Source organism: Metopolophium dirhodum, chromosome 7 (assembly GCF_019925205.1).
Source record: "Metopolophium dirhodum isolate CAU chromosome 7, ASM1992520v1, whole genome shotgun sequence".
Taxonomy (NCBI): domain Eukaryota; kingdom Metazoa; phylum Arthropoda; class Insecta; order Hemiptera; family Aphididae; genus Metopolophium; species Metopolophium dirhodum.
Genome location: NC_083566.1, coordinates 2,810,751 through 2,827,903, shown reverse-complemented (window position 1 = coordinate 2,827,903; position 17,153 = coordinate 2,810,751). Strand labels below are relative to the sequence as shown.

The window sequence follows — 17,153 nt, the reverse complement described above, 5'->3', positions numbered from 1 at the left end:
AGAATAGTTATAAAATAGTTTTGGTAGTTTGAGTATTGTAATATGTTATAACTTATATTATTATATAATATGGCAGGATAACTAACTGTAAATATTTTTTTCATACTGAGTTGTCATATCGGAGTACCTACCAACCTAAAACTTTTTTCAAAATTTGTCCTGTATTTTTATTTTGTATGTTTGAAATCATGCACTCTCTACAACGTAATATTGTTATGGTCAAATATCGATGATAATGAACTTCTGGTTTGAGGTTTGTACCTATAAATTATAAAACTTAAGAATATCCCTCGCAACAATCCCAAAAAAAAACGTATTATTTTTACTTCTAATAATATATCATTTACTACTTTATTTCATACTTAATTTTTTTCTTGTTACTTTTTGACAAACCTGCGCTTGGAGATTTGTTGCCAGTCGCAGTATTGTTGTACGTGGAATGCAACTATAAATGACCTTCGGTGAGGAGGCGACCTGTTGTGGACCGGATGAATACCACGATTCGAGGAATTTGCTGACGATCGAAATATAATCATACAAATAACTGTTCACTCGAGATTAATGTTTTGAAGATTTAGTCTCAGCCTCTGCGATCCACAACGTTGTTCCGATGAATCAGAGCTTCATTATAATGTATAGGTAGGTAATGTTTATTGCGTGTGCATGCGATTGACTTGCAGATAAAACGAGCCAACGTTAACATAAATCCCAATAATACTTTGGCTACATAAATACCATACCTATATATACGACGAAATTGCATAGTAAGTACGGGCTATTTATAAATAAATAAAAAAACTCGCTCTACTGCTGTAAAGAATGTTTTGAGTGCACTTCATCATTTAATAGGTCACTGTAATGAATGATGATTATTGAATTAAATCATTGTTTCCGAAAATTAATTCTAAGCGGAGACAAAGTGTCAACCTCTATTTCTAAGGACATTTTATAATTAATTTATATTAACTATTATTAGTAATTTATTTATTTTTTAGATATAGTGTAATACGGTACCTAGCTTGAACTATTTTTTGCCTAAAATATTCCGTATACCTATATTATACTTATAATTAGTTATTAAAAAGTGTATAACACTATATCCTGTAGCATTGTTACTAACTTCATATCAATTCCAGCGTGCCGTAGAATGGTTGAATAGATTCGTGATACCCATAAATAGCATCAAATTAGTCCAAATATTTCTAAAAGAAGTCATTGTGTAAATAAAATATTAATAAATAAGTAGGTACATAAAGATGAAAATACTTAAGTCTTTACTATTAATATTTTTAAATTTTGAATACATGTGTATATGATATTCATAAAATTAACAGGGATCTCGTTTTAAATTTACAAGCTTTAAGGTATTAAAATTGAAGATCATGTGAATTTTTAATCACTTGTAATTTACAAACTTTTGTTTGAACTTTAAACGCTTGTAAAAAAATAATCGTACAAAATATGTTTTAAACTACTCTATGAACAACTACTTATTGTATTAAATGTTCAAGTTAATCGACTTGAAAAACAAACGTTGCATTATAATAGATCAAAAAACGAAGACAATTTCAAACATTTAGAAACAGCTAAAAAAGAGCCAATGTATCTTAAAACTAGGTATATTATGTTTCAATATAGAAAATGTTTGTATATTATTTTCGATCCTCTAAAATGCTATTGATAAATTATTACTAATTTTCAATGCGGCAATGGGTTGTAATAAATATATATTATATAGTTAAAAGCTTTTAGTTTGAATTAATACCTAGTATAATATGCAAAATAAAACCAATTTATTGATATTAGGCAGGTACTATAATACTATGATAATTAATTAATGACATTTTATCAATTTGTATATTTTTATAATCATATCACATTATAAGTAGATAATATACCCAATAATGATTATTAGACTACAGGTAGGTATACAGTATACACATATCAGTTATCATGTTATATTATAATATTATACTATACGCACTGCAAGTAATTTACTCCATATAGATAATACTAAAACGAAAACCATCGAACAAATATTTTAATTTTTACTTGGATAATTATTATTATTATTATTAAATATTACCTAAATCTAGTTAGTATAGTTAGTTTTGAATTGAACCCGTTTAGCCACTTTTTTTTTATAAATATAGATACATAATAATATAATAGTCTTCAATCTTGAAGAGTTCAAGGACACCAATTTAGTAAATTTTTGTGAATTTGGCCAGTATAATTCATACGCTATTATAGCGTGCAAACGAAAATAATTGACTATCGAAATCACAAAGGTTTCTTTACGACAAAAGTTTTACTTTGATATTTATATTTTATAATATTCATGCGTTGAAAGCCCCTTGTACTTGTGTGAAAGAAAAGTAATTATATACACTTGGTATTCATACTATACTTCATGGTGTATGTATTATATTATACTTATTTGAGTGATACACTGCATAATAATGACACAAACAAAAATCGTTCATGGAATTAAAATGCAATTTACGCCAGTTAACTGCACGGCTGTAAATAAATATTGATACAATATAAAATAGCGGTTATCGTAAAATAATATACATATTTTAAATAGGTTTACGAAAAAGCTATTTATATGTAGAAATATCATTATAAATAAATAACTTAATAATTGAGTCAACCAACATTGTGGAAAAAAAACCAATGCATTTATAGGCCGGATCAATATCAAAATAAGCTGGAAAATGTGTTCGTTTTTCGTCAGTGACTTTAATTTAATTAATTAAATACCCACTTAAATTTTAGTAAAAATAATTTTCAAATCGTCAAAAAGAAAAAAAAAAAGGTATAGTGCGTCACGGGATGATTCTGCTTATGCATTGAGTTGTCATTACTATATTATACATTTATGTCACTTATATCGCATACGTACATAATGTTATGATAGAATCAACGCAATTTTTCTCCTACCTATAGTTGAAATTATTAATTTAAAAAACTATAACATGGATTTATAAACATGACATAAAAAATAGAAAAACACGGTGGTTAATAATAACCGAAATAAAGGCAAACAAAATAATTTCAAAATCAATTAGAAGTTTTTTTTTATATTGATATTATATTTATATAAATTAATTTTGAATGTTTACACTTATATTCTATACGTCGTGGATGATACAAAAAAGTATACATTTAAGAAGAAAAACAACATAGCGATATGTACTAATTAATTTAGCACTATAGAGATTAATCGTAGATTTTACATGATACAAGTTATTTCAACATAATAATGTACGTGAGTTCTACGAATTATATATTACGTAAAATATTTTATGCTTCGATATAGCAGATAATAATAACGATAATAATAATAATAATAATAATAATAATAATAATAATAATAATAATAATAATAATAATAACAATAATAATAAATAATAATAGTAATGGTTATAATATTTTATTATAATATATTATATCATATTATACTGTAGTTAATTTATAATATTTTAGCTAAGTACTTACATTTTATGACACAGGTATTAACCAATTTACCTGGTGTAATCGTTTTAGTTATTCTTTACCCTCACAGTTCGTACCCTTTAGTGTAAAAATGTCGTATTATTTTAACATACACATAATTAATATCCCGTGTATATTAGTTTTAATATAATACTTATGGTACGTAAAAAACGGAATCTAAATACAAACAACCCGTCGTGAAAGTGTTTTGTTTGTCGAAATTCGTCATTACTCATTACACATGTATACGAATATTGTACGATAAAAAAAATTGATTAAAAAAAAAAATTATTAACAAATATTATAACATAATATTCGACTATCTATGAATAGAATAAAATCGTAATGGAAATTGAAATTCTTTGAGCGTTTCTATAAGTAAAATTTGATACGAGAATTATAATAGTATTATATATACTTATACACTATATAATTAGCAATTTAATGAAAAAAGGCACGACTATAGATAATATAACGTTGATGTATCGTCTCTCAAATGCGATGTCACTCAAGCATTATTTACTTAATTATTTTTAACAAAATATTAAATGAACGATTATTATTATTCATCGCCTTAAAGTTTAGTTTACTTATTTGATAACATTATTATAAACAAAGTTAAAAGTATATAATGATATATATATATATATATATATATATACTTATATAAATATAATATATATATAAAAAAAAACACAGGGTCACAGTCTTTTTATACTCGAAGAGTAAAACAGTTATATAATAATATTAAATATATTAATGTTATTTTTTTATTATATTATTATATTTGCATGTAAAATGTGTTTATCAGCAGATTGTCAACAAAAATAAAAAATAATAAGAACCATTTTATGTTGAACACGTCATTATAATATAATATAACAAAAAAAAAAATACCTTTTACCAGGCAAATGAGTATCTGACGTCTACTTCGTGTAAACCTGGTAGTTTTTTTTTCAATACGTCCACGGATCGAACCGTTGCTTTAGTGCTATTTAAATTGAGTTTTTTCAAATTGATGAGACCTGCAGAAATCGAGTTTGTTAAGCAATTTATCGTTAAAAAAAGAAAAATAAACAAATATTAGGCACGTGTCTTACTTATGAGCGATACAATTCCCCTGTCGGTAACTTTGGTCTCACACAAATTCAAAACTTGCAAGTTGGTGAGATGATCCGATATGATTAATAACCCGGAATCACCAAACTAAAATCATTGTTTTTAATTTATACCGTTTTTGTTTTTATTTGTTTCGTAAAACGTTTTTGAGAAGCATGCACATACCTGAGTACCCCACAAATTAAGAACTTTTAAAGATGGTAACTTAATCAGCGTATTGGCACAAGTATCTGTAACATTGGTAAAAGCCAAGTCGACCGACTCTAAATTACCGAACGGGCCACAATCAAACATGGAATTCAGGTCCAAGTCAGTGCCTCGGGCCGGTAATGATAAATTCTGTGGACCTCCTTTTCGTTGCTGTGAATGAAATTAATAAAATGTGTTTATTAGAATGCCTGCGGTGGAAAAGCCAGATTTCCAAAATCTAATTTTTCAAATATAACGTATAAAACCACCCTGAACAAATCGAGTGAAATATATTTCATTTCAATACAATTAAATTCTTCGTTTTTCTAGTTTTCTATATAATATTATATATTATATATAGCCATTATCTCGCGTTTTATAAAACGTACCTAGGTACGTTGTATGCCATGCAATTTTATGGTTAACGATAAACAATAAATATTATTTTGAATCGTACATAAATTTTATTCGTCAATTGGATCGAATGTATTCTTCGATGAAGTTAACACGGTATCCCTGACATTAATTCGGGGCATTCAAACAGTCTAGTGCAAACATCATTAAGAATCAATAATTGTACCTATATTATATTTATCTTACCAGTTCAAGGAGTTGATTCTGCCTTGACATAAACTCATCGTATACATTTCTACCGAATTCCGTGGATTTAAGTGTATCAACAATTTGATTTCTTTGATGCAAGTCTTCCACGACCATCCACTCAAGCATTAAGCACAAAACATCCATCACGATTTTGTTGTTTTTTAACGCTTCCGAAACGCACGTTCCCAAATGCTTTGCTTTCAAGTTTTTCAACAGTTTCTTTTTTTTGCATCGCTCGCAAGCCATCAACGTTTTAAGCTAATTATAACAGATATGATACATATTAAGTGTATACCTACATAATAATATGTGTATTATATTTAGTACACAATATGTATTTACTACATATTTTATATATTTTTTAAACTAAAGACTGTAAGAGTCAAAACAACGGTTGGGGGGGGGGGGCAGCCAAAGAATATTAGGCAGTTTGGAAAAGACCGACAGGTAGACGAAGGAAGTGATGGTTTGCTTAGGTAAGCCAGGACTTTAGGGAGCCGGACTTGGAAGATTGGAGGGAAACTTTGCAAGATGGGGAAATAAAGAATTTGGTGGCGGTGACAGTGAAGACTCTCGGAGAGTTATGAAGCCAGATAAGTGTTCTCTTTTTACAATATTCTGCTGTGAGTCAATCAAATTTCGACCATAATGTAATATATACGTTTAAAAAACCTAAAAAACGATTCGGCGAAACTCCTATTTTATATACTGACTCCGAGACGAGAGTTTTATGTGTCTTATAACGTTATAAATGTTATGTTTTGTTTGGTTTACACATTGTGCTGTTATGCAACGCAAATTATTAATGAATGTATGATTTAGAAACGTACCAGTTGAGTCCAGACTATTGAACTTCCGCAGAACACAGCTTCGATCGGCGAACACAAATCGAACCAGCCGTCTTTTGTCTCACGGACAGCTAACACCTGCTTATGAATTTCACAATCTTCATGCAGTCCTATTTTTAATATCACAGAGGAAATGTCCCTAAAGTGAACAACAAAAAAAAAAAAAAACAATGGTTAATTCGTTACGAAGTGTCACAAATTTAAATTTTCATAAATCGCCGTCCCATAATGTGAAACAATAAATAGCAACCACGTACAATAGAAATCGAGCAGCGGTTCTCATGGGTCCTGATACTCTGGATGAACCCATTATGGTGTCAGAATCAGAATGGTTGTCAAACTCTTTTAGAATATACATTATTTTGTGTCATAAACATGTCGTGTTTAAAAAATCTGTTGTTTGCTACTGTAAAGAATCTAGGACATATCACATGCATATACGATGTTCATCATAGACGGGTCGAATAAGTATATTTTACATATACCTAATAATTTATACAACAATTTATGTTAGATAAAATGTTAAACAACACGTACCACGCAGATAATAAAATTTAAAATAAATACTAGAGGATTATTGTAGCTATACATCTCCAGCCTAGTGAGCCGGAGCGTGCTTGGGGGGGGGGGGGGGGATTTGGGTGTTCAAACTCCACTCTCCCTTCACTGATATTTTAACGAATTTATAAAAAAGTACTACTTTGAAATACGTACTAACAACAATATTCAACCCCATCCCCCCCCCAAAAAAAAATTCTTGGCACGCCCGTGTTAGTGAGCGTATGCATTGTTTAGTAGTCGTATAACAACAAAATCATCGAATTCCGATTTTTATTTTATTTCAAATAATGGTATAGTATAAATTATACTATGGTACAATATATAATATTAAAAAAAACGCTTAAAACTGTATTATTTTTGAAGACATACTATAAAGTTTGTAATTAAAATATTGAAAAACGGAGTTCAATACGGCCTTTAGAATATTACACTCTATTAATTTTAAAAAAAATTATCAAATTTGGTTGATTCTACATTTTCTACAGAACAGGATCATTATTCATGTAGAGCGTATATTTGCGTACAAAATTACATTGGCACTAGGTCCTTAGGAAAACTTTTCGCTAGTTACAACTGACAAATGAAAACAATTATCAATTATTAAGCCATTATGAGAACGCTTGTAACATTTACACAATATTGCAAATACCTTATTTTATATTAAGTAACTCTATGCGAAAACTGAAAACTGCAGAAATCCGATTATGACAACAATAACATTTTCCGTACGCTTATTAAATAATAATGTGTGTATTAGTATACGATATTATTTTTACGCAAATACATTAGACTAGTTTTTGTTAATATTTTGTTTGAATGTCAGGTTATAATATTTTAAACGATGTTACTTTAATGCGGGTACCTACGTTAACGATAGAATCGAGGAAAAATTAAAATCCTCGGAGAGAGGGAAAACGGAACTCAACTGAAACATTTAGGACGGTCACATATTATATTGATTTGGGGAAACTTCTAAGGGTTGTATAAAAACTACTTCTTTAAAGTATTGACTAGGTAATAAAGAAAAGAAAAACATCTCATATTTTAAATCTTATAAATTAGGTATGTATCTAATGTATAGGTATGCTCAAAATCCAAAATACACGGTTGTGTGTATCAGCAGTTCGTTCGGAATCAAAAAAATCTGAATAATAAAACACCAATGATATACTCACTCCATAAAAATTGAACGAATTAACAGCAATGCGGGAAACGGCAGCGGACGCAACAGTTGAGCAAGTCCGTACAGCCAATCGCTGTATTCTGATCTGTTGACATAATATACGATACGTTTTGGCATATTAATAATACTATAGGCCCAATTATGACTACAGTAATGTATATAATTCTATATAATGTGTACGGACAGGTGACGGTGACAAGGTGTCGGTAGAGGAGATGAGACGTATCAGTAAATGTTGTTATATACATAATATACGTGTATAAATCATATATATATATATAGGTAATATAGAGGATGCCTTACATGTTTTGAAGAACAACAATGTAGCATCTCAGGTGATTGGTGTAATAGCAATCGAATTCGGCTTCCGAACAGTTAGCCGGCAACTCCTCCGATGCGGAGTATATGGCAGTAATACAGGTGGACACCATGTTCGGCAGTACCCTGTTATGAGGGCACACAGCGCTGGCACTGTGGACTCTAAACAGGCACGACAACAATTATATTTTTCAATTTACTACGCATTTCGCTTATAGATCGTATATATTTGTATTTTATAGGTATTGTATATTATGTCCCGAACACATTTTTATGACAAACAATAGTATGCGCAGTGTACAGCGATATAAGTATTATAATAATATTATTGTGGCGATACGGAAAAAAATTGAAAACTCGGCTCTGCTCACCTCGATAGAAAATATCTAATTGACTCGCCGCTTCGGTCCTGGATGTAAAGAGCCTTGATATAATCTTGTACTAGTGTGCGAGCCGTCAGTGTTCTCGCAAAGTCCTGGGCAAAGACCGAAAAAAAAATCAGAAAAACGATCGTGAACATAATATTATCCATAATAATATACAGCGTAGACATATTATATTATATTTATTTTATTAACCGTGCACTCACAAAATTATGTTTGAGTATTCTTGTTATGGTGTAAACTAAGGAATCTTTAATGATAGGTAGGCTACTTTGGTCTTTGCAATGATGCGATAAAAACGAACACATTTCGGCGGACGGGGGACAGTCTTCAATCAACGGGCGCAACGTACCGATTAGTGCCTTTTCCCATGATTGTTTGCAATATTTTTCCTGGTCCTAGAAGTCAACACAAATTTTATTAAAATGATTTGGGTATGTAAATACTGTCTGTTCTAAAATCGTAATAATTATTATTTTATTTTAATATACAAATAGAAACATACTCTTGTCATTAGCGTACTCGCAATAAAAGTTGGCATATGAAATATTTCATCATCGACCAATGGAATGTTTTTGGCAAAATCCACTATATTCTGTTTAACACATTACACATTTAAACGTTTTGAAGGGACAACGCAATTAGGTATAGACAACTAGAAAATAATAATATTGCTATTTTTACGCATTACCTGCAATTCTTTTAACATATCGTCTGGATCGGATTGACTTTTCAAAAGTGTTTGGGTTTCCTGAACGTTTTTCTGTGAATGAATATTAAAAAAAATAAATTATCATCGACAAATAGTGTCAACATACAATTGAGTTTGAAACGAACCTTCCATAGGATTGAGTAAAGAATTTGATCCCTCAAATACTGATTGGTAGTCTGCAAACAAATATAAACAGTTAATACGGCGTATTGGTTATGCAAATTAACGTCACGCACGTGTTTTAAAAAAAAGTAATTCGAATATACGTGACGAACAATAATTATTTATATTTTTAGAATGTTTAAAAATCAATCACCTGTAATAAATAAGAGCCATTATTGACGACTACGCGGAGGCAGTATTTGAAATTTGAGTCCCATCTTTTTACTGGATATAAATCTTTTATAGCTTCGTACCCAATAGTCTTACTAAGAAATCCACTTGGCTAAAAGAACAGAATAAAAATAAAATCATCAAATTCGTATTCAAAAAAAAATATTTTTATCCGTGAAAGATATTATATAATAATCAAATTAGTTTTATGCAGTGCGAATTAAAGTATGATCACAATTATTTTTTTTTACTAACCACTAAGAATTTAAACCAATTATATGTTTACAAATAAATTTAACATTCTTAACAAATTTTTTTTGTTTTTTATTAATTAACCCGCGGCAACTTAGGCCATTGGGTGGTTTTTAACTGTGGGGGAGGATACTGTAGGTTTTAAATACGTGTGTTTTAATTTGGCAAAATTTTCAAGTGGGCACCTGTAGGTTTCTGCCATGCCCGGGTGGGGGATGGCGGCCTCTCTCTTCAGACACCGTGATTGCCCGAAGATAAGTGCCACCCGTGGCTGAGGTTCGAACCGGCGACGGTGCACGTCACAACCGATGCCTTAGTACGCTCGGCCACTCCGTCCCGACAAAAATGTTTATTTATCTTAAAATTCAATCAACTCAATAATTTTCATTTATAACATTGTCTTCTTGTCTTTTAGCATAAAATATACTTATTCTTAGTATTCTCGGATTTCATCGTTCGTTGTTACCAGTTTCAAGGTTGATGTCTATACAGACTACAACCGTGGTTACTCACCACTGTATATTCAAATATTAAACGTCATTATTACATAAATATCATGTATAAATGTATAAGCTATAAACACTTCTACACATTTTGTGAACAGTTTTAATATTATAAAAAAAAAAAAATCATTAACTGTAATTTAATACAAAATCGTAAATAAAGTACGGTCCTATGCTTCTGAATTTGAATTACTATGATTTAAAATTTAGTATTCCCAAACTATACTGTAATACATATATTATGTAATTTGACAATTTTAAAATTTAAACACGCGTATAAGAAAAAAAACATTATTACAAAGCTCTATTGAAACGAGTACGAGTCGATTGACAGGAGAAGTGATGGATAACTAACAGTGCGTGACCGTAAAATTATAAATTGTATATTATATATCTATGTTTATTGTGTGTAAGTATTACACTGCAGCATCCAGAGCTGGCCTTAGGTCCCTGCCACGGGCCTCGCACATTAGTATAACATTTTGGGCCTAGCGCTTTAAAAAAATTATATTCTAAAAAAAAATTGCCCGAGGCCTAGCTCCGCCTTAAGACTGGTTCTGGCAGCAGCTGTCTATATATTGCGCGTTATCTATTGGATATTCAAGTAAACACCGCTAACCATATCGCAATGTCTAAAACATGAAATACATCGGAAAAAACACTAGGCATGTTTAAAGATGTACAGTTCGTGCATAGTATATATACGGGTATGTGGTTAATGATAAAAATACGGTACATCAGACTATAATAAAATATAAAAGAAATTAAACAAAAACCGCAGTACCTGCAGTGGTGTAACGAGGTGATCAATTTACAGACCAATACAAATAAATAACAGCACCAAGTCCGAATTAAAGATACATTGGAACCGAAAACACACCGACTGCACTCGGTGGTGGTCCTCTTTCAACTCTGTCAACCTTTTCCTTGTCCTGTGGTGACACAACTTTCTGTTTTTCAAATAAACACCCCCCCCCCCCCATCCCCTTTTTTTACTGTAAATTATTTATCTGAAAATGTTGATATATCAAAATCAAAATTCAATCTGTTGATTTTTGAGTTATTTAACTTTGTGTACTAAGGATAATAATGTGTCCATAATAAAGGGTTCGGAAGATAGGGGGATATATTATAGTACTTAAAAAATGTTAGTAATTTATGTATATGGTTATCGGATAAAAATATGTATTATGAATTTGTCATTTAGAAATTGTTCGTAACATAAATATATTTTATATTTTATACTTTGACATAGTATTTTCTTTGAAATGTTTGCATCGAAAAAATATTTTGTAGAAAGAGCTGGATATCTGTCACACTCGCACGACCCGGGCTTTAACAGCACAGACAAACGTGCCACACGGCATTGACGACGAAATCCGTGACGAATTTTTTCGACCGTCTCCACCAAGTCGACAATGACGCTGATATTTTCGAATCCGGTCGCGATGCGCCGTCCTCCGACCCGCGAGTCGTTTTCCGTTTAACGCCGTCGGCTCCAGCGTGATCGACGTCCACGGTTATGAGGTCGGCATCCGGCGGCTGCGGATAATCGCAATGGCACCGTGGGGGCGGCAAGCAGCTGACCACCGGCAATGCAGGCCTGCGGGTTGGTGTCCCCGTGCAGCTGACGTACCGTGCCGCGTTCGTTGGCGTCCGACCGTGTCCGTACCGGTAACGAAGGTTCTCCTCCGTCCGTAGGTCGGGGAGCCCGCGCGAAGACGACGTTTGCTCCAGCGAACGTCCCGGCGACCGTTTCCGGCGATGCCGCCAAGTCCGGTGCACCGAGTGCAGACCAGCGAGCAGCCCCGCCGAGCTCGTATCGGTGCACCGCGGAACGTTTCATCGGCACGACGGTCCAATATCTTGTTGCGTTACGTCGGTCGTCGGCCATCACGATCGATTGAGATTGGACTGTCCCGAGAGGTTCGTTCGTTATGCTCAGTAGGAAGTGTACTCACGCGTGTCTGCAGGCTGTTCGTATCCGTATAATATAATATGATAACATAATAATATTATAGTGTCCGCACAATCATTTCATAATGTGTTTAAACAGTTTCAAATGAGATGTTTTAGCATTTTGCGGATGAAAAAACATTATCGACGGAGAAAAATATGCGTGCACCATGTCGGGTGACGAAAATCGCATAGGTTCGTAATATCAAAATGACAGATACACCGTTTCGAACGTAGGAATTTCGAGATATGGATTGTAGCTGCTATATAGCAAAATTTACGAACAAACGAAATGATTTTTTTCGAAACTATTAGTCATTTTATATCGGTCACCAGTCGACACAAATACGCAACAGTTTATAATTCTCGTATAACGTTGTGTTATGATTAATAAATAGATTTTTTTATTGAGTTGTGGTGTCGAGAAACCGGATAAATGATAGAAATTAATTTTAAACATTTCTGTAATAAATGCCTACAGTTATAATAATATGTCTCATTCCAGTGTTGCACTGTGATATCAAATTTCTTACTCGCAGGAATTTCCTAAGGACTATTAGGGTTCTATAAATCAATCTTAAGCGACCATCACTTCACATTTTTAAATTTTTATTCCCATGCTGTAGCTGTATTTTATAAATATATGTATATGAGTATATATTATAATATGGTAATATAAAAAATAGAGTTTATTTATTACTACAAAAGTGCATTTTGGATCTTTTTGTTAATAAAACATTTTCATTTTTAAATAGTTTTATTATAAATTCATAAATTTAAATTTAAATATTTTTAACTAAATCAAGATCTATCCTAATATTGTTATCACATTTTTTTTCAACAAGATAAACTCGATACATTTTTGTGCAGTTCACTTTTAACAGATATGTATGATATGAATTATGGTCTCATGCAAATTTTATAACCATACCAGATACCTACCTAAATACATTTTTTCCAACATGTTATTACTTTAATAATATAATGCCATAAAATCATACATTACGTCATGTTCAAAATCGAATTACGCAGGCAAACCACTTGAGCTCTAAAATATACAATTTCACCATAAAAAATTGACTTGTGATATCATTTTAATTGTTCAATATTGCTTATAGGTTTTTAAATCCTGAATAATCATTTTGTATAATTGATGACAAAAAAACAATGATGCATAATTTTTATCGTTTTGAGAAAGGGTGAATATTTGGTTTTTATCACTGACAATTGTAACCTTCTCGATTGTATTCCATACGAGTCTCAACCGACAATGACACACCGTGGAACCGCTTGAAGATATTTTTTTTATTATTTAAAAAATAAAGCATATTTACAATCTGTAATCTTTTTTTTTTGTACACTAAGTAAATAAAATAATTTTTAGCAATAATAATACGTTTAACTATAATAATATGGTAGGTACGATAGTAACATACGATAAAAAAAAAACATAAATAGATAAGATAATTTTAAGTATTTTATTTTATTTTCATTTTTCTTAAAATATCATTAAGATGTTCTACATCAAACCCCCTAAAAAACGGGTGTGACGTATTATCAAATTAATACCTATATAAGTAATTATTGTTAAGATAGAAGTCAACATAATATCATTATATACCTACGAATAACAAAAATATTTACAGATTTCGTACTTATTTATTATAATATTACTAGGTAGGGAATACCTATGTTTGTTTTTATCGCATAAACTATATACATTCATCAACCTTTGAGGAAAACCAAATCACGACCTCGACAAACATCAAATGTCGGATAAGTAATCGTCTCGCGGACCTATAGTTTAATAATGTTATAAAAACCGTCAACTGTCATTATACTGCCACGCGTGTCCGTCGAGTCTTTAAAAATAACGATTCGCGAATGCCTCCTCCTAGTCGTCTTCGCGGTTTTCGACCAGAAACAATAACAATAAAAACAATAATTAAATATCGTCCATTGAATACCGCATGTCCGTTATGAGTTATGACTGCCGCTATAGTACAGTGCCATCAAACCGGGCCGGGCACAATATAATATTTTATTCTGTTTTATCGTTAGCGCAGCGGTGGGCACGACCGTTCGGGACACCATATTGTCTAATAATATGTATAATAATATTATTAGCTCGTTCCGACGCTCGCACGCGATAAATAAAAATAAAACCAGCTGTAACAGAGTGATAAAGTCCAATTATTGCGTCGGGCCCACGTGAATTCGAACTGTAATACTGTATAGTCGTGGAGCGGTGCGTTAAACATTACAACATGACGTCGTTCTCGAAAACGTAGTATAATATTGTCTGTGTGTGTCTCTCTCCACGGTTAAAAAATAAATAAGCAAATATCGTATCGCTATCAATAATACGTTGTGTCCGGTGTCCCGTCATACTCGTACGTCCGTCTGACATTGTTCGGCCGTATGACATGCTAAATACAGTACAGGTTAGGTTAACCTAACCTAACCTACCCGCATAATATTGTGTATACCTCCCTATACGTGCGTGTGCAGACTGCAACTCTACTGCAGCCGATTCGCGCTGCGAGTTGTGACCGTCAAAGTCAACCGGCACATCAACGGAAAAAAAAAACAAAAAACGAGAGGTACGTTGAATGTTTATCGTGGGTCTTACGCGCACGTGTTGTTGTAATGCTAACGCCGGCGGCCCCTGTCGCGGAGACTTAACGAAATACGACGCGTCCTGCTCCCGCAGCAAAATCAATATTATCCAACCCGCAGAGAGAGAACGTTAATTATATTATAATAGTCACGCCGTATCAGTGGGGGTGGTCTCTGACAAGTCCCGCCGGAGGGGGTGAAAATATTTTGCGCATCGTACATATTATTATTGCATACACATTTCGCCTTTTTTTTCGGCTGACGGGTACGCGAGAAATAATTTTTTGCGCTACATCGTTTACACTCGGAATGTATTATGGAACGGTTTTTATTTATATTAAACGTTTCGTGTTTTGATTGCCGTGATGAGTGATGACTACTAGGGTTACTACCTACATATTTACACATTTATCCAGACGAAGGTGACTAACCCAATACCCATCCAACATTGTACCGAATTCATATAGAAAAAAACAAATTAAAGCCTTTCGAGCAGTGCCATACTCATCTATAGTTGTTATAGTTGTCTATATTAATAACCCTACACTTAAATGTAGCGTAAATAATCAACATAATACGCCATAATATTCACTATAAAATTTGGAATTAGAACCTATGTTGAATGTTTTATAACTACCCGGACAAACTAATTTAAAACTCGTGTCGTAAATATTAATTGACATTAATTGTTGCAGAATTTTTTTAAATTTTAAACCCAGTTTTTTTGTATGTTTCATAAAATCATCACTAGATACGGTCATACTGATTTTATACCTGATTAGTTATCATCAATATTTAATTCCAGGTCATGACATAGAGAAGATATCATAATATATATAATATATAAGATGGATAATTATTATGTAATTTTTATAATGTATACTGTGTAAGAAATATTTCCATAATATTTTTCATCAACTAAGTACAGGTGTTTATAGTACTTCCTATAATTCCTACTATAATTTTATAATTTTAACCCCGCTTATAATATCATAATATCATAGTCTAACGATTCTGTACGTGTGCATTGTAGCAACTATGGCAATACAATATGTTGTGAGATGTTTCGAAACGTACACGATATAATAACATTATCATTACAATAGATTAAATAACAGTAGTCAGAAAGCATACATATAAGTGTGTATTGACTATCAATGCGTATAGGGTTACGGGTAGGCCCGGGGGGGGGGGGGGGGCGGTCGTTGCGTTAAATTTGCAAAATTAGTGTCTAATAGACGCTCGATATTATAGAGTGCACATATTATAATATCATGCAAACGCAACGAACAAACGCGCTGTGCACGGAGTTGATTTGGCGGAATTTTACGGCGCGAAACGATTTTGGCGAAACTAAAAATAACACGGCGAAATAGAGATGTGCACATTTTTCTTTCGATCGGCGGCGCGGCGTTTGTCTTGTAATATTAATGCACACGAGTAATATTATTATCGCGCACGTAATAATGTTCACGCACGTATTGCAATACTTGAGTGCACAATATAAGCACACATTATACACGTGTATCTATGTATATATATATATATGTAATATATTCTTGGTCTGTGCCCACTGTGCATGTGTGTGTTCTATGTGTTGTACGGGAGTGACTATTGTGGGAGGCATGCCTGTGACGTGACGCGCTGATAGAGTACATATTTTCATGATAGAATTCCAATTCAGTATCCCACTCCACCCACCCAACACCACCGCGCTGACGGACCACAGATGGGTTTTTACGCGCAAATTCGACACGCCGATAGGTACGACGCGTCGCCTATGACGGTTGGTGGATAAAATGTGATTTTCCACTTTCGGACATGTTGCCTGAATATCATTTAGACCTATATATTCACTATCCAGCACGTCACCGATGAAAGTCGTTATCATTGTATTGAAAATAACGCGATAATATGCCTGTATAATGTTATATTATTATTATAATATGATATTATGTTCGTGCAATCATATTATACGGTATGATTAAATCCTGCAATCAAAACTTTAAATTAAAGCGAGTGACGGTAAATTTCGATTGGCAAAAGGTGTGGGAGTGGTAATAATCATTGTGC

General features: G+C 32.4%; 2 protein-coding genes and 1 pseudogene across 9 annotated transcripts in view; 1 reads left to right on the top strand and 2 right to left on the bottom strand.

Annotated features, from left to right (window-relative positions):
- Positions 1-3,091: 3,091 nt before the first annotated feature.
- Positions 3,092-17,153, bottom strand: part of LOC132949738 (C-Maf-inducing protein-like) — a 41,228-nt gene continuing 27,166 nt past the window's right edge. For 5 of the 6 annotated variants that reach the window (XM_061020778.1, XM_061020776.1, XM_061020779.1 and 2 more), the window contains exons 3-15: positions 9,734-9,862; positions 9,543-9,593; positions 9,397-9,468; positions 9,211-9,300; positions 8,912-9,103; positions 8,694-8,797; positions 8,308-8,484; positions 7,997-8,089; positions 6,243-6,399; positions 5,410-5,670; positions 4,786-4,980; positions 4,602-4,707; positions 3,092-4,526 (exon numbers count right to left, since the gene is read on the bottom strand). In XM_061020778.1, the coding sequence (XP_060876761.1) occupies positions 4,402-4,526; positions 4,602-4,707; positions 4,786-4,980; positions 5,410-5,670; positions 6,243-6,399; positions 7,997-8,089; positions 8,308-8,484; positions 8,694-8,797; positions 8,912-9,103; positions 9,211-9,300; positions 9,397-9,468; positions 9,543-9,593; positions 9,734-9,862 (1,752 nt within the window). In that variant the 3' untranslated portion in view covers positions 3,092-4,401. The remainder of the gene's footprint in view (positions 4,527-4,601; positions 4,708-4,785; positions 4,981-5,409; positions 5,671-6,242; positions 6,400-7,996; positions 8,090-8,307; positions 8,485-8,693; positions 8,798-8,911; positions 9,104-9,210; positions 9,301-9,396; positions 9,469-9,542; positions 9,594-9,733; positions 9,863-17,153) is intronic. The other variant, XM_061020775.1, reaches the window with a different exon arrangement.
- LOC132949201 (uncharacterized) lies at positions 11,602-12,960 on the bottom strand (annotated as a pseudogene).
- LOC132949740 (UDP-glucosyltransferase 2-like) overlaps positions 14,664-17,153 on the top strand; it is a 38,001-nt gene continuing 35,511 nt past the window's right edge. For 2 of the 3 annotated variants that reach the window (XM_061020781.1, XM_061020782.1), the window contains exon 1: positions 14,664-15,064. The gene's annotated coding sequence lies outside the window, so the exon portion shown is untranslated. The remainder of the gene's footprint in view (positions 15,065-17,153) is intronic. The other variant, XM_061020784.1, reaches the window with a different exon arrangement.